The sequence below is a fragment of the Struthio camelus genome, chromosome Z, assembly GCF_040807025.1.
Source record: "Struthio camelus isolate bStrCam1 chromosome Z, bStrCam1.hap1, whole genome shotgun sequence".
Classification (NCBI taxonomy): Eukaryota; Metazoa; Chordata; class Aves; order Struthioniformes; family Struthionidae; genus Struthio; species Struthio camelus.
In genome coordinates this window covers 59,469,903-59,491,887 of record NC_090982.1, presented here as the reverse complement: position 1 = coordinate 59,491,887, position 21,985 = coordinate 59,469,903, and the positions used below count along the sequence as shown (strand labels likewise).

The 21,985-nt window shown below is 42.0% G+C and overlaps 2 protein-coding genes across 8 annotated transcripts in view; one reads left to right on the top strand and one right to left on the bottom strand.

Moving 5' to 3' along the window:
- The first annotated feature begins 207 nt into the window (after positions 1 to 207).
- Positions 208 to 10,590, top strand: LOC138064570 (zinc finger CCHC domain-containing protein 9-like). 2 transcript variants are annotated; one of them, XM_068927812.1, is made up of 6 exons: positions 208 to 2,221; positions 2,667 to 3,064; positions 4,224 to 4,374; positions 4,621 to 4,713; positions 5,611 to 5,679; positions 9,321 to 10,590. In XM_068927812.1, exons 2-6 carry the CDS (start codon positions 2,693 to 2,695, stop codon positions 9,434 to 9,436), a joined length of 801 nt encoding a protein of 266 aa, XP_068783913.1. In that variant the 5' UTR covers positions 208 to 2,221; positions 2,667 to 2,692; the 3' UTR covers positions 9,437 to 10,590. The 2 variants fall into 2 exon arrangements, with proteins under 2 accessions (XP_068783913.1, XP_068783914.1); XM_068927813.1 differs by lacking the exon at positions 208 to 2,221 and having other exon boundaries at positions 2,380 to 3,064.
- A 3,056-nt stretch (positions 10,591 to 13,646) lies between these two features.
- Positions 13,647 to 21,985, bottom strand: part of LOC138064569 (acetyl-coenzyme A thioesterase-like) — a 31,994-nt gene continuing 23,655 nt past the window's right edge. For all 6 annotated transcript variants that reach the window (XM_068927806.1, XM_068927808.1, XM_068927807.1 and 3 more), the window contains 4 exons: positions 18,614 to 18,747; positions 16,974 to 17,102; positions 15,499 to 15,625; positions 13,647 to 14,745 (listed from right to left, as the gene is read on the bottom strand). In XM_068927806.1, the coding sequence (XP_068783907.1) occupies positions 14,611 to 14,745; positions 15,499 to 15,625; positions 16,974 to 17,102; positions 18,614 to 18,747 (525 nt within the window). In that variant the 3' untranslated portion in view covers positions 13,647 to 14,610. The remainder of the gene's footprint in view (positions 14,746 to 15,498; positions 15,626 to 16,973; positions 17,103 to 18,613; positions 18,748 to 21,985) is intronic.

Genomic DNA, 21,985 nt, shown 5'->3' with positions numbered 1-21,985 from the left:
ATCTCCCTCTAGCGGATGCAAAGCCCCAGAAAATGAGCGAAATACAGCAAGGCAATTTCTCTAGAGAGACACAAATATTAAAGATAACTAATAAAGAAGGAACGGTGTCCAGCTGCTTTTGTAACACCATCTCTATCTGCCCAGGAAAAGCAATGGAGATCTAGTGAAATGCCAAAATTACATGAAACAGGAGACTGAATTGAGAGTAATTGAGAAGAAACTCTTATTTTATTTATGAACATGTATTTCGTTCCTATGCAGGGACTTCCAACAATATAGTCCTGGAGATTTACTTTGTGAACCTTGGGGAGGGGAGGGTTGAAAAGAGAAATATATCATACATTATATCTCAAAAAGCTTTGTTTCTTGAGATGTCCAGTGTGAATTTTTCAGCTGAAAGGTTTGAATTGGCCTCACTGCTACGGGATGGAGGTAAGGGACATTCTGATGTCCTGGCATCAGCCTTGATGAAAGATGAGCACAGCCTAAATGAAAATGGCTTTACTAAAGGGTGTGTGCATTTAACGTGATGCAATTGCACCAGCACAGTTTCCCATCCGCAAAGAGGGTCTGGTATAAAAATGTGAACTGTGCAAGTGTCAGAACTGAGAGAGTACAGCTGCACCCAGCATGGATTTACTGGAGGAGTTTCCAAGGACCACGGCCCCAGCATTAGGACATTGATAAATGTTTGGCTGCATGATGGACTGTGCCTGAGCTTTTACAGGTTCCCCTTCCTTCGCAGCTCTGTTGCACCCTGCGCTGTGATTGAGGGGCACGGCACAGTACACAGGCATTTGCGTTGGCTGCTCTGGGGGTGGAGCAGTATTCCCCGGAGCACCGCAGCATGGGAACTCGCCAGCTCAGATTGCCAGTACCTGCTGTGGCCGTTCATCCACTCCATTTTGTGAAGCTGATGGTAGGAGGTAGCGTGGTAGGAGGAGTGCGCAAGGAAAAAGGTAAGGTGCACAAGTATAGTGGCTTCTATATGCACAGTTATGCTGTGTAACTGGAAAAGCTTTCCTGACTTGTCAAACCCTGAGAGTCTTTTTCCTTCAGAAGTTGCTTATTCCCTTCTCCTATTGGTATCTGTCAGAGAGCAGAGAAGGGCGGATGTCAGCGCTGACTGGTTCCTTTTCAGACTGAAAGAGAGACTAGGAGAATAAAAAAAGAAACTTGGCTGGCTTGGCCTAAGCCAAGCTAAGAGATCTCCTAACAAAGAGCTGAGCCCGCTCCCAGCATCGGAGCCAGCCCAGGGACAAGGCAGATGGCAACGGGTTACGCTTCCATGCTCCTCGGCCCAGGCTGGAGCCGCTCTAACCAGCACAGCCCGCGATACTGCGTCAGACAGCACTCCCACTGGGAGAGAGCAGGAGCCAGGGTGGCACTCCTGCCTCCCGTCCCCTCCGAGCAGCTCCTGGCCGCCCCGAGGAGCCGCAGCTGAGTGGGTGACTGCAGGGCCTCGGCGGCTGGCAAGGAGCTCCTGCTCCCACCGCGCTGCCTCGGCACCCCAAGCCCAGCACAGGACTGTGGCCTTTGCTCTCTCTACCATAGCAACGAAGAAGGTAAACGTGACTTCCCTGTAACGGACAGCGGGGAAGAGCGCTACCTGCGCTAAGGAGTCTTTTCACGTGATGCTCGCAGACTACAGATGCAAGCTCCCTCCAGTGGCACCTTTGTTTCAATGAGACAGTACAGAGAAACATGAACACACTTTACTCTTTCCATTATCAAACGAAAGCAACACGGGAGACAATTTTGGTGCGGCAGCTGCGAAGGACGGGAGCTCCAGGGACCCCTACACACGCCGCGGCCGCTGGGTGAGGCAACAAGGGGGCAGCCCACCCCCTCGGCCCTCCTGGCGGGAAGCACTTGCAGCCCCGCTGAGCACCAGCCCGCTAGTACCGCAACGCCTTCACCTCGCTCCCCAGGGGCGGACTCGCAGCCCTCCCCACGCCCCCGCCACCCCCAGGCCCTGCCGCAACATGGCGCCCGACGGGCAGCGCGCCAGACCGGAGGCGGGGCGGAGGGGACGTGACGTACCGTGACGTGTACGCGAGGCCCGCGAGCCCCCACCCCCGGCGGCGCGAGCCCTTCTTGCCTCATCCCCGCCTACGGCCGGCTGCGGCCACCCAGCTCCACTTCCGGTGCGCGGCAAGGCAAGTGGCCGGGCGCGGCCGCTCTGTTAGAAAAGTCTCTACTGCCTCGGCGGACTTGGCGGGTGAGCGGGGTCTCCGGGGCTGCCCCGGGGGGGGTGGTCCGGGCCGCCCTGAACCCGGCGGCGCCTGCGGGGATCGGCCGCCCCCTGGCAGCGCCGCCGCGGCCCTGGGGGCGGGCGGCCGCCCTGACGGCGCCGCGCCGGGCCGGGGGTGGGTCGGTCCGTCCATCCGTCGGTTGGTCGGTCGTTCGCGTCGGTCGCGCGCGCGAGGCCCCGGCAACGGTCGCGCGCCGCGTTGTGCCGGGCCGGGCCTTTGCCTTGTCCCGCCGTCTGCTCTGCCTGTGCCGCTCTCGTAAACGACTTTACTGTTGTTTCTGCGCCGTAGAAGATCGGCCCCGTATGGGAGCAGGGGCTGCGCTGTGTTTGCCTTCCTCCTTGGAGCGTCTCTCTAGGTTCCTGTGTTAAACTTAATGCGTTTTCTCGCTGCTGTTGTGTTTTTTTTTTTAAGCTTTCTAAGCTGCTCCCGGGACAGTCATGACTAGATGGGCTCGTAAAAATGCTGCGCACAGCGAAAAAGCGCTGGATGCTACGCCTTGGGAAGAAATGGTAAAGGGCTCCTCCAGGGAGACAGCGAAGGGTAAAGAAGGAAATAACTCAAGTCCTCTTTCTTTAAAGAAAGAGCAAGAAAAGAAGAAAAAGAAGAATAAAAAGAAAAAAGACTATCTGAATGAAGATGTTAATGGGTTTATGGAGTACTTAAAACAGGCTTCACAGGCTGTGCGTAAGGGAGAGGTGATAGAAGCAGACAGCCCAGAGGTGAGGGAGGAAGTAGCAGTAGCCTTGAAGAAGGACAGGCGTCGGGAGGGAAGAAGACTGAAGAGGCAAGAAGCAAAGAAAAATGCCATGGTGAGTTTTGTTTTGAGCTGTGTGTAGTTTTGTTTCCATAGCTCCTTAAAAACTAGGAAAAAAAGCCCACTGTGAAAAACGCATATTCCTTACCGCTTGCTGATAGCGTCAGGAGAAGATTATGTAAGGAGATGAGGTCTCTTATCTGGTTAGAAGCAGACCACACACTGCATGATGTTTTGAGTTAATAAAAAGTGAGTTTAAATATCTCAGCTTTAAAACGAATAGTGAGTTTCAACTTAAGCTTTAACCTAAAGGATGGCTCTTCTGGCTGCCCTGTTCTTGCTACGCTTGGAGTGATGGCCAAACCCTTCTTGTTCCTTAGGTGAATCTAATTCAGTACATCTCCTTATATGATTCATCTGCACAATTTTCCTGTCTACCTTTGTACTTTCTTGTTATTCTGGGGCCTCTTTCTGCAGTACCCTCTGCTTGAGAATTGTCATGAGTTTTCTAGCTAACTCTGGCACTATGTAAAAGCAGTTACCTGTATAACTTTTGCTGAATGTGGACAATAGTGAAGAGAATCTAATAATTTATCTGAGCCATGGAAGTTTTTGCTTATAAATAAGTTGTAGGACTGGTGCAACGTTGCTTGTGTGTACTTTTAGCACTTATAGCAGTAATACTTAAAGAACTTTGAGAACTGTGCTGTAATTGGAGTCAAATATCATCATTCAGCTAGGGAACTCAGTTATTGATGAGTGGATGCCCAATATGAAATTTCTATCTGTACTGTTGATGAAAGGAAAAAAGTACCCATAAGAGTGTGGTGTAATGACTTCGACCACTGACAGCTGGTTTGTGACATGCTGCACTGTCTCTTTTATCTAACTACTTAATGTACTTTTTCCATGAGAGAAAATCCCTGGGATATGTCTGCCTTCTAAAAAGCCTGAAGGCCTTAATCCACTAGGAGTCTCTTGTCTTTGCGGGCCATTCATGAGAGAGATTGTTACTCTCACCTAGAGATATATATCTGGTAAAACCCTCAAGGTTTCAGTCAAGAGGAATAGCGGTCTAGTGAAAACCTGCTTGATGTAAGTGCTAATTAGGTCCTAGGAGTAAGTTAATTCTTTAGTAATGCTACATGTAAGTGCTGCGTTCTGCTTTGTGAACTGATACGAAAAAGTATGTAACTTCGTTTTTATTTTCAAAGGTGTGTTTCCACTGTAGAGGACCCGGCCATGGGATTGCTGATTGCCCAGCTGTACTTGAAAGCCAAGATATGGGTACAGGAATCTGTTACCGATGTGGATCCACAGAACATGAAATCACCAAATGCAAAGCAAAAATAGATCCAGCTGTTGGTAAGATTCAGAAGTTTGTATTTCTCAGAGAGCTTTGTCTGGGTTTTCTGACTACTGAAATACAGGCTTTTTTAGTAAATTAACCATTCTGGGGACATAAGTTGACATGTTTCAAGGAATACATGATTATAACAATGGATAATACAGCGTATAGAAAGTTAGTATAATTATAGTGTATTCTCTGGGGAAAAATTGTGACTGTAATAAGCTTTTAATATGCACCATAAACTGCATGGGATTTTTCAGGGGCATTTCCATACGCAAAATGTTTCATCTGTGGTGAGATGGGGCATCTTTCAAGGTCATGTCCAGATAATCCCAAAGGATTGTATGCTGAAGGTGAGTGTAACAATTTATTGAAACAGAAACACTTATTTTATACTTATCTAATGAAAAACAAAGGAACAGGTCTATGTACAGTACTGCAAGTGAATAGGGGATCCTACTAAAAAGAATTTCCCAGTATCTTCTACGGTAAATAAAAGTAGCTGGCAGTTCTGAGGAATCCAGTGTTAATCTTCATTACCTAGGGATTTCTGTTTTAATTGTAAGTTTAGTGTTAGACAATCAGCTCAGATGCAAAGTATGAGAACTTACTTGTCCTTGCAATTTCAAGAAGGGCACAAAGCGTGGCTAACTGGATTGTACATGTTACAGTGTGAAAGGGCGGTACAAACTTGGGATCTCACAAATTGAAAAAGGTGATTTTATAACGCCTTTACCTTGGAAGACTAATCACTTTAGAGACATTGCACTTCTTTCAATGTTTGGATTATGAGTAGAATTCATATTTCAGTACCTATCTATCAGCAGCTCCTATGAATTTCAAAAGTCACTTTGAATGGTTGTATTTCAGCGGAATTCAGCTGCTTTTCTCAAAAAGAGAGCTTCAAACAATTCGGAAGTATTCAATATGTGGTGATAGAAATTTGTAGTTTTTGGTGTTTTACAGAGCACCGTTGATTACTAATGGCTCTGTCTGAGACAGACACTGATACTGCTGGTGTGTGCAGGCTTTTAAAGCTGGTTGCTCATCTGCTCCCCAACGTCATATTGTACCTAGGAGTCTCGACCTATCTAAAGGGACAATTCTTTATCTGGATTTGTACTAATCTTGGTATGTGGAGCATGTACAGAATTTGTTGCTACAGAAAAGTAGAGCAAGACTTTACGACATACAAATAGGAGTAAAACAAACTTTCTCCCGGGATGATTGAAAACTTTCTCTTTTAAAAGGTGGCTGCTGCCGACTTTGCGGCTCTGTGGAGCACTTCAGAAAAGACTGTCCAGAAAATCAGAACTCAGGTGAGATGCCAGGAAATGATGAATGATGGTGTTTGAATGCACAGCGGAGTAATTTGCATTTACTGCTTTGCCTGGCTTTGGTCAGGAAAAAAGAGGACTGAGAAGCATGCTTGAAAGTACCGAAGATGACTTTCCTTTGGGAGTATGTATGTATAGTAAGGTGGTGGAGGGGAATTAAGTGGCTAGGCAAAACTTGAACTTTAAAATTAAAAAAAAACTAGCTGGTGTGTTTCTGAAGGTGATATGAGCTAGTGTGTATTTGTTAGCCAGTGTTTTTACTGCTGTTTGCATCTCTAGCAGCTGTAGAAGAAAACTCATAAAACTGGTTGCTTCTTTTGATTTATTTGGGAAGTGACAGAACTCAAAATAATATCAGTTGCAATATGGTAATGGCAGCTGGGAAAAGCTTCATGTGGTAGGCAAATGTTACTCAAGACAGAGGTGGAGGAAGAGGAGACTAGAGATTTGTCCTACCCTAATGCCTCTAGGACAGAGGGTGATGGAAAGAGTTAATGTATTTAATGTATTTGTCAGTAGAGGAAAGGAAGAAACTTTTTTGCAGTAACAAAATAATCACTTAGTCCTATGTCAGGCTGATAGGAAAGATCTACCAGCTAATGATAAGCTGCTTGCTTACATGTTCTGTTAACCTGTGTGGGTGGAAAGATACCTTATAAACTTGCCTGGCTGATTAAGCTCAGTTCTCTGAATCAAACATATGGTTTTATATGCACCCTAACTTCAAGTAATGCCAATGATAGGAGGTGCTTTGTTTGAAAAAGGTGCTTCCATTGTTCACTGATCATTCTGGACAAAATATGTACTTTTTTTCCCCCCTCCCACTTAAATCTCAGTTTGCACTGAATTCAGCAGCACTTGTTACATGTGGTAATACCTTTTTGTAAGGCATTGATTTGTAAAAGGGTGATGTGATTTGCAGATGACCATTACGGACTAAGGGCGTTTTTTTTTTTCCCCTATGCCATTGCTTTTGGAGAGGGGAGAAATCTGTGCTTACATCCACATATATACTTACTCTATATAGCGTTAATATAAAAAATATAAAATATGCTAAGGGCAGCAAAACCACAGAACAAGATTGTGAAGATTGATGCTGGTATTGAAGTGATTGAACAGTTGTTTTGGGTTTTGTTTTTTTCCCTCCTCGCTTCCTTTGTATGGCTTATAGAACGTTTGGATTAATAATATGCCATAAACCACTGTAGAATTTACATAGGAAATATTTAGGTATGTGACAGAAGCATATGCTTTAGCCATTGTATCTCATCCTATATCTAGGATATGTCACTTGTTGTCTTACAGAGCACTTGTAACATTCTAGATGTATGCTGGTTTCCTCGCTTAGAACAAGCGAGATTGAGTCTTAACTGCTCTGACAAGAGCTTCGGATATGAGAAGGCAACAGCTGCACTTTGAGATTTCTCCAGATCTCCTTGGCCATGGTAGATTGTTGGGCAGTGCCCACTTAAATGACTGCTGAGACTTGAAAGCTCTATGAGAAAATCTGCCAATTTCTTAGGAATCAAATTCAAACAGTAAGATTTGAAATGTTTCAAACTACTCGGGAATAAATGAGAATGTGGCCCAATCTGGAGTGACCCCAGCTCTACCACTCTGTAAATGGATTACAAGGAGGCTTGGGTAAAGAGTGTACACGGAAGCCAGACAGTGCTATTGAAAAGACCGTTTATATTGACTTTCGCATCAGGAGAGCAGAAAAAAGAACAGAAGAAGGAAGCTGAGTTTCTGAGTAGTGTTTTACTTACGTGTCCGCTGCTGTTGTGTTTTTTTGAGTGCTTTTGTGCTTCTTGAATGCCACCGTGCCCAGTCTTAATTGTTACTGGGTTTCTGTGGAGCTCTTTATTTTCTATCTGTTTATGCCATTTCTTCACGGGTAACTTGATAAACTTGTTAGTAGGGATATTCTGGTGTCTTTAGACATTAGGTTAAGGATTTAAGCTTTTTGTTTTTGTATGCTGCATCATGATCATGGCCTTTAGTCTTAATTTCTGCTGTGCGTGGTCTTAGCAAGTGTTTCGTAAAGTTTTCTGTTTGAAGGCTTAAGGGATTTTTAGTGGCATCCATTAGAGATGGGTGTGTGCTTCCATGTTCAAAACCTGCAGGTGACCTTGCTGGATTTCTGCAGGCCACGTTTATGGCAAGCTACCTTTGTGTGATTAATACTTTTTGTAAGTTGAAACCTGTACAGATGCAGTAGGAGAAAGGAAAGGAAACATTTGTAGGAAACAGCGTTGCTCAAAGTTGGACCAGCTTATATCACTGAAAGGGAGTCTTCAGTTGATAGTTCTGTTTAGCTAAATAAAGACCAGATTTGGTACGTAAGGAGGCAGGGAAGCGGCCCTTAAGTATTTGCTCCCTCATATGGGAGGGTGCAGTCGTCGTACTTGCTTAGCCTCACCTCTGCACTGTAAAAGATGTGACAGGCCTATGAGCTAGAGGTTAGCAATCAAAGGAAATTTTCTGAATTTTCTGAATTACTGGTGTGCGTGTATATGACAGGTAATGGAAACTAGCAAATGCCAATTTGCAAAGCCAAGGCCTTTGTGCAGGCAAGCTAAGAAAATGCAAGTCATTCTACTGTCTGGGAGTAGAGCTCTAAATTATATGTTAAGCTGGAATAAGTTACCTGGAATCTTTTTTTTCCCTCCTCCCTTTTTGGAAAGTTTTATATCCATAGTGAAGATCTACACCTGCAGTTTAACTTCCCAGAGACATCTTTGTCTTTACACTGATGTTTCAAAACTGGTATTGCTAGTTAAAAATAATTGAATTAATTGGAGCTACGATACCATTGGTAAGAATTGTAATACTCTGAAATCAGTTTGCATTAAGCAAAGTACTTTTAAGTAGACTAGGTGAAGATAACTGACAGCCAGCAGAGATGTTTAGGCACTACAATTTATCATTTCTTCATGTGGAATTACTTGGGTTGCTTTAATATACAGAAGTCAACCCAGATAAACAGTGATTTATCCCTTTGATATTCTTGGTATGATTTGATTTGTTGCCTTCAAAATTAAATTGCCTTTCAGAAAAGAAACGCAGGCTGGTTGATAACCCCCACATAGGTGGCAGTGTTTTTAGGAGAGGTGTGTTAAATAATTAGTACTTAAACAGCAAAAGGATGATGTTGATTGATATGCAAGGGTGTAAGTGGAGATGTGTAAATTTTGCTCAAGCTTAGCTTCCTCATCTTTGTGATTTGGATGAATTGTATTATTCATCTTTACTTTATATCCAGAGATGCTTGAAATACTCTGAAATCTTCATCACAGAGTTATTAGGAGTTATGTAAGAGTTTCTTTTACATACTCTTTGCATGTCTCTGTGGAGAGTCAAATAGGAAAAGAAACATACTAATGATTTCTGAATATTGAAAAGCTGTGGAAGAAAGTCTGCAAAGCACAAAGAAGTTTTTAAAAAAAAAAAAAAAAAAAAAGGTTCTCTAAGGAGAGTTAGTTTCAGGGCTAGAACTAAACTGGTACGTCTCTGGTGAACTAGTGTCAGGCCCTAATAGCTCAGCTCTCTTGTCAAACTAGGACATTTTATATGACGGTAGTGCTTAGCCTTTCCATAACTTTGTGTCTTTTATTCCACAGATCATGTTACTGTCGGGCGATGGGCCACTGGAATGAGTGCAGATTATGAAGAAATTACAGAAACATCAAAGCTGCAAAAAGCAAAAATGAAAGTACCTAAAATTGTTAATTTTTGAAGGCCTCTCTTGTGTACCAAACTGCAGTAACCCTGCATTGCTTCACTTCAGAGTAGTGACCGCACAGGGTGGATTGCTGGTTCCAGTAAACGACCAGACTGCTGCTGCTGCTAAATTTTCTTCCATGTGCCTGATTTTTCCACTTTGCCTCCCATACTCACTCAGCTTACTGAAAAGTTGGGAGCAAAAGATATGCAGCAAGCAGGTATTTTATTTTTGTGTATTTATGCAGAAATACAGCTTTCCCACTCGCTATCGGCTCTCTGAAGAGGGAAATCTCATTCTTTTCATAACAGGGATCTGCTTACAGTAACCAAACAGGGTGCGTGCAGTTTATTACAGGGGTTTATGACGAATGGATTTAGGTGGTCAGTAGCGTTGCCTTAGAATACTGTTAGATGAAGGCAATCATGCTGATTTTATTAAGAGTCTTTCTACGTTTCTGTGAAAGGGATCTTGGCTATTTCCTAAACACTGTTGTTGGGTTCTAGTTTGGTTTTTCTGCCTCCTGCTTTAAGAAGGAAGGATTTCTTGTTCTTGATATGCAAGCTGGAGCAGTTTGATATCAAAGTTATCGGGTAAACCCTAGAGCCTGTATATACAGGCTGTCATGCAGCCTGCCTGACTTTTCCTTTTTTCTAGAGAGCTTGGGGGTGCAATTCCTGTCCTTCATGACAGATCATCTCAGTACGTGAGCTGATCTATCACACGGTTTGTGTATTTTGAGTCAGTTGAGTATTTGCTCACTAAGAGGAGCACAAGCATGCCCTTCCTGTGATATCCATGGTGAAATACAGCTGAAAATAGTTGGAGAGCAAGTGAGCTGCTTGGTTGTTTCCCCTCCTTTGTTCGGGGAAAGAGCTCAAAAATCTTACTCTCCAGTATTCCTGTCCCTTGGGGGTTTGGGAGTAAACTTTTGCTTTGTACTACCCACAGACATCTGCTTAATGGCAGATTTATTTATTTTTAAATGGAGACTGTAGACTATATTTGAAAAACTGATAAATATTACCAAAGTTACTCAAGCCAACTCAAAACGTTCCTGCAACAGTGCTCCAAATTCTGTAGTAACTCAGCCAGTGCAGCCAACTGTGATAGTCTTTCATTTGTGTCTAATCATCATCTCAGAACAGATTTTTTTTTTTTTTTTTAAACAAAGCAGCATGCTGTTACTAGAGACGTGCACCCAAGCTAACCTCACTTGCTGTGTTTCAGGCTGAATGGTGTCTTAGCACAATGCTGAGGCAGTAGGTGCTATTTAGGATATCCATACAGTGCCTCTCTGTGCTGTGTACACATGTGCCATGTACCTTGAGAAATCAAGCTTTTTAGTGCTGTATTACTGTTGTGGTTGCCATGGGACAAATATAGTACTTCTGTGCCCCCCAAAATCTTAAATGCGTGCCTTCTGAAAATTTACCTTGCATGAGCCAATAACAAGCAACAGTACTTGAAAGAAAGCTACACAGTGATAAAGCTATTGCTTGAACAGAATTAATTTATCCTTTCAATGAAAGTGTTAATTGTCCATATAGTGGCCTTGCTGAGAACATGGAGTAATACGAGACAGTAAACTGACTTCAGGCCTGGGTTTTGTGAGGCTTAGGAACAGGCACAGAACCTATGGGTTTGGAATGCAAAGAACAAATACAGGAATTCAATTGTCTCGATACTTTCTGTATTTGTACTTTTTAAAAAAATAAAATGCTGATAAATACAGTAAGAAGTACTGTACTTTAGGTTTTCTGGAGCTGCTCTGGATACAAAGGTGCTTAAGTTAGTTAGCTAAGCTAGGCTATGTATATTCAGATTACTAGAAGTGGCACACACATTCAAGTGGGGGAAGGGGAGTGGCTATGGATGAAATGAAGGATTAATTACAGAGCTTCAATTCAGCTGTTGAAGTTCAAAGTAATAGCACTTTAATATGAACGTATTTTTTTTTTTTTTTGCAACAAACCTGTATCCTAGCCTAAAAGATGCTTCCATTGATATGATTCTCATGTAAGAAAGAGAACCGCTGTCTTTTCAGATTACTTCCTGTGTTTAAAAAGTCCCTGATGTTGTAATGTGTTCTTTTACCTAGAGTTGTTCATCTGAAACCATGCACCTTGAATTCTATAGTGGTATCAAACACTTCTGAGATACAGGGGGAGTGTGGTGTGCAAATTGTGGTTTCAGTGAGCAGCCTGCAACCTGGTGCATGTGATGTTCAGAATCAGAGGAAGAGCTGTTTTAAGGTAATCATCAAACACATTTGCTTGCCTGTGCTGGATAAGTCTAAGCCTCCCTTTTATTCCTGTTCTCTGCTTCAGTGACTGCTGAGGAAAAGGACATACTGAAAAGGTTTGCAGTGCACGCCGTATAACTATAGTTATAGAGCTTTACAAGTTAAGTCTTCACTTCAGTAACTGTTAGACAGAACTATTTGTTAAATGCCCCCACTAATAAATAGTTTCTTTAAGTGACTGCACAAAGGATGTGTAGTTACAAGAAGGCTATCTGAAAAGCTGTTGTAAAAAGTGCTGCATGTAAAAATATGCTTGTACCTGCAAGCAAATTCAAAGTTAGACAAATAATTAGAACTTAAGGAAAGCCTTGCGCTACCAGAAGCCTCCTGAATCTCCTTGTCTTAAAGTTGGCTAGCATTTGTTATGGAGTACTTATGCTATGTAGAAAAGATACTAACCCATATGCTCTTAAAGATCTGTAGCTGTATTCACAAAGAGGTCTAATGCCTACATGTCAGGGTCAGAGGGCTGAACCTGCAGGCCTGAATTAGGCAGCTATGGTTTCCCTAGTGGTATCGGTATTCTGCTGATGCACATATCCCAGCCTAGAGCTCGTCCCTTTCAGAAACAGCGTGTCATCCAAGAGCAGCCAGATTCAGTTTGTAGTAGGACCTCATGGGATGTTCAGCACAAAAACAGTACCCCCCCATGGGCCTTGCACTTCTCCCAAGCACCTGCCCCTACCACTGTGTATAGTGATGTGATCAGTAACTGACCTAATGATGATGAGGATCAAGCAGCCCAGATTGAGCAGGGATAGTGTGCATTGGTCCTCTAGCCTCACCACCAAAGGAGGACGCACTATTATGTTGGCAGATTAGACATGTATAGGCTCCAGAGACAGAAATCAGGCCACCTATCTCAAAAATGCAAAAAAAAAAAAAAAATTGCCTAGATAGCCCTTGTGGTAGCCCCAAATCTAACTTGAGAGTCTAAGTACCCCTAAAGGCAGGTTATGAACTGACATGCTGCACAGGAAGTCACTTGGCTGATAGGGAATGCTTAGCACAGGCTGAGTCTGGGCACTGCCTTGAAGCTTTTTTGCATGTATTTGGAGCTGAACATTAGGTGTCTCTGTTCACTAAAAATTGGGACCATAGAGACTTACCTGCCCCTTGAGTGCATCTGTCTGCCACCATCTGCATGCAACAAGGGTTAAAGCATGCTGAGTGGGAATGAGAGCTGAGTTCCTGGCCTGCTGCAGCAGCCTGGACCTGCAGCTGTTACAGGCCAGGACCATTCCCATACTACCAACCAGCTGAGTTAGGAGGAGGCCAGCAGGGGCCCAGTAGTGTTCCTGCTTTGGAGGGGCTGCAGCCCTCCCTGCCTAGACTTATGTATTGCATTTTATGCATGTGATTAAAAACCATGCTCCACAGTTAGGATCTAGACCCAAAATCTCCCTTTCAGAAAGAGCCAAAGATCAGGGTCTGACTTGCTTTTTTTAGCAAGTACAAATGCAGTCTTGTGGTGTATGGTGACTGGCCGTGGCCAGTCTTCATTAGGAGCCAGAGAAGCTGCTTTCCCTAATGCTTTGGTTCAATGTAATGCTGTACCAAAGCTAAATTAGTCTTGCTGAGAAGGCCAGGTGACTCATTGTGCTAATACACCTAGATGGCTTCCAGGACACAGCTGGTGTCTCTTCTACTGCACTTGGTAGAGAAGTCACTTGCAAAACTGAGGAACCTGTAAATCATTAGCAGAGCTTTGATTCAGTTCCAGGTTACATGTAAGATCTATTTGCTTTAGTGGGAAGTGAATCAGCCCCCTAGAGCTCTGGCTGTACTATTTAGGAGACTACAGCAAGATGACTGCTACAGTTCCCATGCTCCAATTCCTTTAATTCCCCCAGCCCCCTGCAATTCATGTTGTCAGCAGTTAGATCATAATCTTATCTGTTTTTTTTTTTTTTTAACTAGGGCACTTTTGAGCAGAAAACAAAATAGATGCACCGCAGTAAAACCTCTGAAATCACTCTGAAACCTTGTCATCTGTGCATGACCACATCCAAGCTTATAACTATTCTCTCCGTGCTAGCATAACATTCTTGCATAGAACTTGCCAGCATTTACTCATTTATAGGAGAACTTTTATAGGAGGCCAACTTCCTCAATGTCACTACAGAACAGTCTTTCCAGAAACAAGTCTGAAGGCCTTCCAGAGAGAGAGTTGTAGAAATTATGATGGATATGTAACTTGAGAAACAATGATTTATTGGAAGGCACAGATTAAATAAACAAGCATTAACAGGTAAGGAATAAAGTGCTATTACTATTCTTCATTTGCTTTTCTCTGCCTGTAAAGTATCACGTTTATAACACATCAGACAGTGGTAAAGCTGCTGCTACCTTGCCTAGTTATTTAGACCTGTAAAGAATGGCTCCAAGGTGAGACGAAGAACTTTCATTTACAGTAATCTAATATACTTGCATAATGCCTGTGCAAGATCCTGAGCAGCCAGGCCAGAGCACTGGTAAGTTGCTTGGTTGCACCAGTTCTTTGTTAACTTAAATCAGTTACTACCTCTCTGCCTAACCACTGACTGGATTTCGTTATGTTCAACACAACATTATAATGGTGACAAAGTCTTATGATACACAGACCTATTGGGCCAAGGTCTGCCTCCTTTTATACAAAATAATGCAATTAGGAATATAATCTGTCTCATCTTTTTAAAATTAAAAATTTGAATTTAGCCTAAGGCCAAATCCTAAATCAATGGGAAGTGCAGGTGCTAGATATTCTGAGGCTTACACTGAAAATCAGCTACATGATCCAAAGTAACTAGCCTGTAGAGCAATGATGAGCACACGCATATGCGGGTATTTAAACCAGTACTGCTTGATAATCTCAAAAACAAATTTCTGAAGAGGGCTTTAGACTTTAGTACTTGCTGCCTTCCAGCTCCAAGAACTTGATACACTCCAAAGCAGTGCCTTCAATGGATTTTGATGAGCCAGTGAGATCTGCAGCTAAGTGAGGCAGAACACCTGATGTCACTTGATTGAAGTAACACACCTGTTTAAACAAAAATAAATGAAATTAAAAAGCATACAAACGGCAACAGTGAACTGTTTTTTGCAGCACCTAGATGAGTATCAAAGTATTTTTGGATGAGAATAAAAGCACTATGAAAAATTATCAGAAAGGGCATGATTTTTTTTTTTTTTTTAACACTACTGTAGTGACCTTAGTGTCCTCACTGCTGCCATGTCCTGAAGCATATAGGTAATTGCATACAGTAGTACAGCAAGAAATGTTATGTCTACATGTGCTTTATGAACAAAGATGTTTGCCTGTAGAAAGAATCCCAGCCATTGGGAGTTGCTAAGTATTTTCAGTATATTTTCTTAAGTGAAAAGGTTATAACTTACCTTTGGAAAAGAACATAAAAGTTAAGCATTTAGTCCGAACTAAAGCCCTTGGGCTTTCTCTGTAGTCAGTGAAGAGAGACAGGCACCACCAGAGACCAGTTTAGTGCACATCTTTTAGAAGCATTATTTAGGATTGAATAAACTACCCTGTGGAGGTGCCTGTCTCTCCCCACTATCTAGTTCAGTCAGCATCTGTAACTTGCAGATGGCCAAAGTTGGGCAAGATAAATTCCATCTTGGGGGATACAGAATGTCTTAATAACCATACTGAAATCTGAGAAAACTGACTCATTTCTTCCACTGCATTACTGTTTTCTGCACCAGAGTGTCAGCACAAATGAGAGCTGTGTCATACCACAGGAAAGGAGACACTGCTGGGGCCTGCCGAGCTACTCACAGTACAGGAGCTGCTGCTGTCACTATAGATCTGGAATCCAGCACAAAGGATTTCACTTCTGCAGTACTCTGAAGAAGGTGGCATAGATGTCAGGGTAACTGACTTCCCAGCTACTATGTAGGGTTCACTGCAAGGCAAGCACAAGAATCAAACATCTCTTCAACATGATGTTAAAAAAATACACGTAAAGGACTAGAACTACAGAATATGCAATTTCTTCTCTTTGAAATACATGAATAGCTATACTAAAGATGTCATTTTCATAAGAAGGCAAACAAACGCCTGTATGTTTAAAAACACAACTACTCTCATACAGCTTTTATCACTGATTGCAACCAGGGAGACTTCTGTGGAAAGCCACAGAACGACAACCCATGTGCAGCAAGCCTCCCTAATGCGGCTGAGGAGGCACGGCCCTGGCTGACATAATGGGCTGGAGTCAAGTGGTAAGATATTAGTACCCTAAAGAGAGGTGGAGTGGTGCACAAAATTAAAAAGGGCTAGAGAAAAGTGTTAGTGAAGATGAAGTATGTGGGGAGGCAAAGAGAGACAGGAGATTTTTGTTTTCGGGCTTGTTTAGCTGCACCTGCCTCTTCATTTATCAGCTGCTCTCCATGACTGAGCTCTACAGACTCGGGGCTTAGGAGGAGCAATCCTAACTAGGAGGCCTTAGTGTATGGCCTCAGCAAAGGCAGACAGGTTCCAGTTCGCAGAGGTGGGGAAAAAAGCAAGCACAGTGTAGAATACTGCTTAAGACCACTGTTCTGTTAATAGGCTGAAGTCTGAAAACACAAAGAATAAGAGAAAAGAAAGTGAGGAAAAAAAGACAGTAAGCAGTCTATTAGCAAACACTAGTAAACAGTCCTATTTATCCGTATTTCATTATGCAAGAAAAACTGTTATTTAAAGAAAAAGTAAAAACCAGTATACATTAAACAGATCAAGGAACATTTTAAACCAAATGCAGTGATGAAATATACTGACACAATAAATACATCACACTGAGGTTTCAAGAAAGGCCACACATTCCCTTGAATAAGAAAACATCCAGAATTACATTAAATGGGATTAAAAAGTAATTACACTCCCAACCATGTGCACACCAACAGGCTCTCCCCATCCAGGACATGTATTTTTTTCCAAATTGCCTGTTTGAAGACACTAGCCTATTTTTATCCTGATGATAGACCACTCCTCAAGAGTCACTATCAAAGAAGCAATACTGGACTATGAAACAAATACGTAATGCTCTTAATTCACTTCATCACATCTTCACATCACAAAGCAAATCTGGTTTTGCAGATTCCAGCATCAACATAGTGCAACATTAAAAAAAAAAATCAGTTCCTAATCCAACTTCTTAAGGAATAAAATAACATCTTTGCCATCCAAGAACAGGCCCAAGATGAAGGTCAACAGTAATCAAAACTGTGGCTCCAAAGCGCTCACAGTTAAGGCTGATACTGCACACTTACCTGGGCTTGCAGGGTTGCCTTCGAGACACAAGAATGACAAAGTCTTTGGGTTTATGGCCGGTCATGGATGGAGATGTAATGTAATAAATTTTCTCGTCGTCATTCACAGCCTGTAGGACCTCACAAGTTCTGCAAACACATTTGATTGATACGCTCATGCAGTACCTGACGTGCAATAACTTCTTTTACAAAAAACAGTACCAAACTCCATCCTAACATAGGCCCACAGCTTTTCTTCATGTTGAAGCAGTGAGCAAGCGAGTGTAACAGCGTGAAAGACTGAGCTTTTCTGCAATGCCTCATCTGACAGCACACCTCTGTCCCACAAAATTTTTTTAAAGGGCTACAAAGTGTTGGAGCCAAGTACTAACAGCATGTCCTTTGCCTACTGCCCCTTCCTGTTTGGAATTACAATAGGCTGCCTCCAATACCTGCGGAATGACTGAATTTGTCTGTCTATCTAGCTGACATACCACAGGAAAGACAGGAAATGTTTGTTCAAATGTCTGAAACAGTGTTTTCCTCATCTTAAGGATCTTCACCAAATTTTATTCAAAGTTGTATTCTCCTCTGTTCAGGAAGGGCCAAGTGGGCAGGACATGCTCTTTCGCTCTGTTGGAGGCAGTGACTGCTGTCTCTGAGTTTTCACTACAAAAAGCATAACTCAGAATTTCCCTTCACACCAGCAATAACTGGTTTATGTAATTTCAGCTTCTAGCGCCTCAGCAATAAGCACTGCGAAGTTGAAATGCCATTTTGACCAGTTAACCGGGCTTCATGTTAGTCTTAAGAAATCTAGATATGGAAAGGCAACATAAGGCTTATATAAAAAAAAAAAAAAAAAGGAGTATGAAGAAATGTTAAATTCAGCAGAGCCTGTAAATTTTAAGTTCCCTTAAGCTTCCATTTACTCTCACCCTCTGATAAAAATCTTTCAAGATGCAATGAATAACTGCAACTATTCTCCTTAAAGAGACTATTTACCTAGTCAAATTTGTATCACCTCTATAAAATTTATATTAACTCTCACTAGTCATTAATCTACACCATATAAAGCAAACTAAAAGCCATCTTTAACAGCAATTCTAAAATCCATTCCAACTTCAGTATACTTTATAAGAAAGATGTTAATGTTTTTTTTAAGAGTTAATATTGAAGAGCCCCATTTCTTGATTTCTTACTATGGGATGCTGATGCTGAGCTCTATCACACAGTCAAAGGGCACAATCAGGAAGGAGTCCAAGCTCTGCCTTATTTCTTATACAGAGCATTGACAATATATCCTGCACAAGTTATATATAACCTGTGCAAGTTAACCCTTTTAACATACATATGTTTAGGCAAGAAATCTTTTTCATTTTAATACAGAGTATTAAAATGGTTGCAGCTCTCTCTTTTGACAGTCCAGGGCAACCTTATTTTTAAACCAGGTTTAGGAGAAATTAGATTTTGTTGTTAAGGGGGGGAAAAAAAACCCACCCATCCACACATTGACTAATGAATCTTTAGCATCAACTTCTTACAGCAATTTCTTCTTAATTAGGTAGAAAAGTGTCAACCGCTCAAAAAACATTTGTATCAGAAAGGTTAGTTGTCAGTGCACTCAAACGGTCTTAAAGAAAAGGTAAGTAAGTTCTTACAAGTAATGTTTGTCCCATTGCTGGCGGCGTGTGAAGTCAGACAAAAGGGAGAAAGCTAGATCTGCTGGTATCTTCACTTGCATTTCTACTTTGAGTGACAAGACATCACCCTCCTCCTGAGTCCATATTTTTACCTAAAATAAATGAACAGCATATTAAAAACAAAGAATGATGCCTATAAATATTGTAATTTATAAATGTTATACATTTATGGCTTAGGCAGATTTTCTCAAGAGTACATGTGAAACTACATCTGACAGATGAAAGGCAGATGAGTATTTGAGATTAGTTTTACATTAAAACGTAGCACAACGTAAAATCAAATACACTGATAGCGTTGTGAGATCACACAGTTTTAATTGCATGTGGTTAGGTTAGCTGAGCTGCACTCAGCTCATGAGTGGAGACAAATGAGTCTGAAAGGCCAGTATGACCTCTTTCTCATACTATGTGCATATGATCTGTAAATACCTTTCATACTGCAGATGTCTCAGAAAGATTTGAGAGTTATTTCAGTGTATTTTTCTGCTGTCTGGAAAGTCAGGACCATGTAGAAGGCATCACTTTCATAAACAACAGCAGATCCCTTTTGGAATTCAGTAAATGCCTCTTCTCAGCCCTGCTATAGGAAGTCTTATAAAGGCATCAGTTCACTGACTTTAAAAGCTAAGGGAAAAACGTGACCACTTCTTGCACTGCTTTTTGTAAATTTGGCATCAGTAATTGGTGACAAGAAATTAGACTTTAAACCTAGGTAGGTACTTGTCCAGAATACTACCTTCTTCTAAGCTGACCCTCAAGCAGGTAAAGTTACATAAATGTGCAAGGGAAGGTAAAAGTACAACTTTTAGAAAGGAAAGGAGGAAACTTTTCTAAGGTGGCCTTATCTGCAGTGATGCTTGCTTGAAGCTTTCCAGAAATTCAGAATTTCTGAGTAGAATCCACTGGATGTGGCAGTGGTGAGCAGGAAGGAGCTGGAGTGAGGCCACGCACGATGAGAAGAACGTCCGCAGCGTGTGTGAGGAAGTACAGACTCGAGCAGAACAAAACCAAACCAAGTGACTGCCCTCCCTACCGTCAGGATTTTGGAACATATCCAGCAATGCTGGGCACTGTAGGCTTTGGGAACTTATCTAGAGACATCCAAAGGGGACCAGATTTTTTTCTTTTATAGTGCTAGCCAAGGTTGAAGAGCAATGATTTGGGATGACAAATGGATTACATCACTGAACCACCTCCCCAAGCTATGCAGTCCAGTAGCTTGTATTTAAAGGATACAAAAACATTGGAACAGGTACTTAATGAATTTAACTTCTTTAACTCCCTTTGTCCACGTAAATCAGTCACACATTGGCCTACATCCCCTTCCCCTAAAGCAGGCGAACATTTCTCTTTCCAAAATACCTTCCCCCCCCCCACCCCGCCCCAGACTTTATTGTTAACTTAGGGTGCTCTGTTTCACAATGGACTGAAAAATTGTTTCAATATATATTTCTGCCTCTATTGTCAGAGATTTCATTAAACTTACACTGCTGAACTGACCCACATTTGCAGTATCTTGTCTTGATTTAGGGTATATTTCTAGCCTTAGGCCTGAACCTCACAACAGAGAATTCAAAAGGGATAACCTGCACATAACAAAGTACACACAATTCTGGCAAGAGAAGGGCTTGGCATGTTTCATAAACTTTTTATAATAGAAAAAGATAGGTAGAAGAGAGTGCTTAGAATTAATGGACTCAAGTTTTAATCTGATGTGCTAATTTGCTTCTCATATCCTAAAAAGATTTAACAAATTTTCATTTCTAAGTGATGCAAGATTCATGAGCATCATCATCTTGTTGCTCTTTTTTGCTCTATCAAAAATTAATCATCTTTTGGTTTACTGAGCACTTACTTACACAACAACATAGATTTTGTACATATATTTTCACGTTTCAGAACAGGAAAAAAAAATACATATTCCAGCAAGCATCTTGCTGAAATGAAGTTTTGAGGAAAACAAACAAGTTAAGCCCATAGAAACCAGCTACAGGATGCATAGATCAATATTCCTAACAATCATACAACAGTGTTCTTTCAAGAGTCTAGTAGACGCAGCGATCACAAAATGGAGCAGAAAATGCAGCTGTTAAAACATCTACTGTGCGCACACAGGCAAAGTTAGGTTATTATATAGGCCTACAAGTCTCGTGGCTCTAACTCAAAGAGCTCACAATGCCACTTTCTACCTTCCAAACAGTTCAATCAACTTAGGGTCATTCTAATTCCAGGGAAAAGGGCACAAATCCTCTGCATATGGAGAAACACATGCTGCTTTGTAAACTCTAAATACTAGAATATTTAATCCCAAAATAATGTTCAGTCTAATGTCTTTGACAATCTCCTTCCCCACAGGATGACTACCTTAAGGCAGCACACTGATGAATGCTACTATCCAACTCTTACTGTTTATTCTTTCATCCTCTCCCCAATAAACCATTTCACGGACGCTGAAGAGTTTTGTTTCAGTAGAGATGTTGCTACACATTTGTATCAGGGAAGGCAAAGTAGTTGTTCTGGGCCTTCACCACTGAATACTGTAATTATAAGGATCAAGACCTTGTAGAAAACCCAGTAGGCAGTAAGACAACAGTAGTGCAGATAACTGAGGACAGGTATGAGGTGTGGCCTGAACTGCCAAGGAAACATGACATAATGTAGTAGATAACAGTTTTCTAAGGGACGTTCCGTTGTGCCCACGTTTACTAACTTCAGTAGGGGTGACAAAAAAGAGCATGAACCAGTGAAAAGTGAGCCAGACCAACATTTGCCAAGACGGTAAGTTCCATTAGGTGGAGATGGCAGACAGCATTCCTTGGGGCTGCATCCATACCAGCATTTAGTGATCCAAGGACATGTGTAAATTTGGCTGGAGGGCTGGACAGGTAAAGCCAAAGGAGACTGAAAGTACTCCTTTTTGTCCATGAACAGAAGCTGGGCCCTGTCCAAGACTGGTTTCGCTCTCATTTTCTTTGCCAGAGAGCAAATCTCATCTGTCTAGTGGGTGAACTTGGTGGTCATTATACAGCCACATTTGGCAAGGGACAGCTGTACCCTCTGCCTACTGCTGTCATCTGCACTCTGTCAGCAGCCTACCTTGTGCCTACAGGTAAATGCTGAATAAGAGCAAAAAGACAACTATTACTTGTGGAGTAATGATGCCTAACAGTCAAAGTGGTCTACAGTCAGGTTTGCTCTCACTGTTCACCGCATACATCCTTCCAGGAAAAAAAGTAACGTACTACCCTAGATTCCTGCCACTTCTTTAAGAAATAGCTAACAACTGACAATGTGAGACTGTGCAGAAAGGTCCAGCACAACGGGAATGGA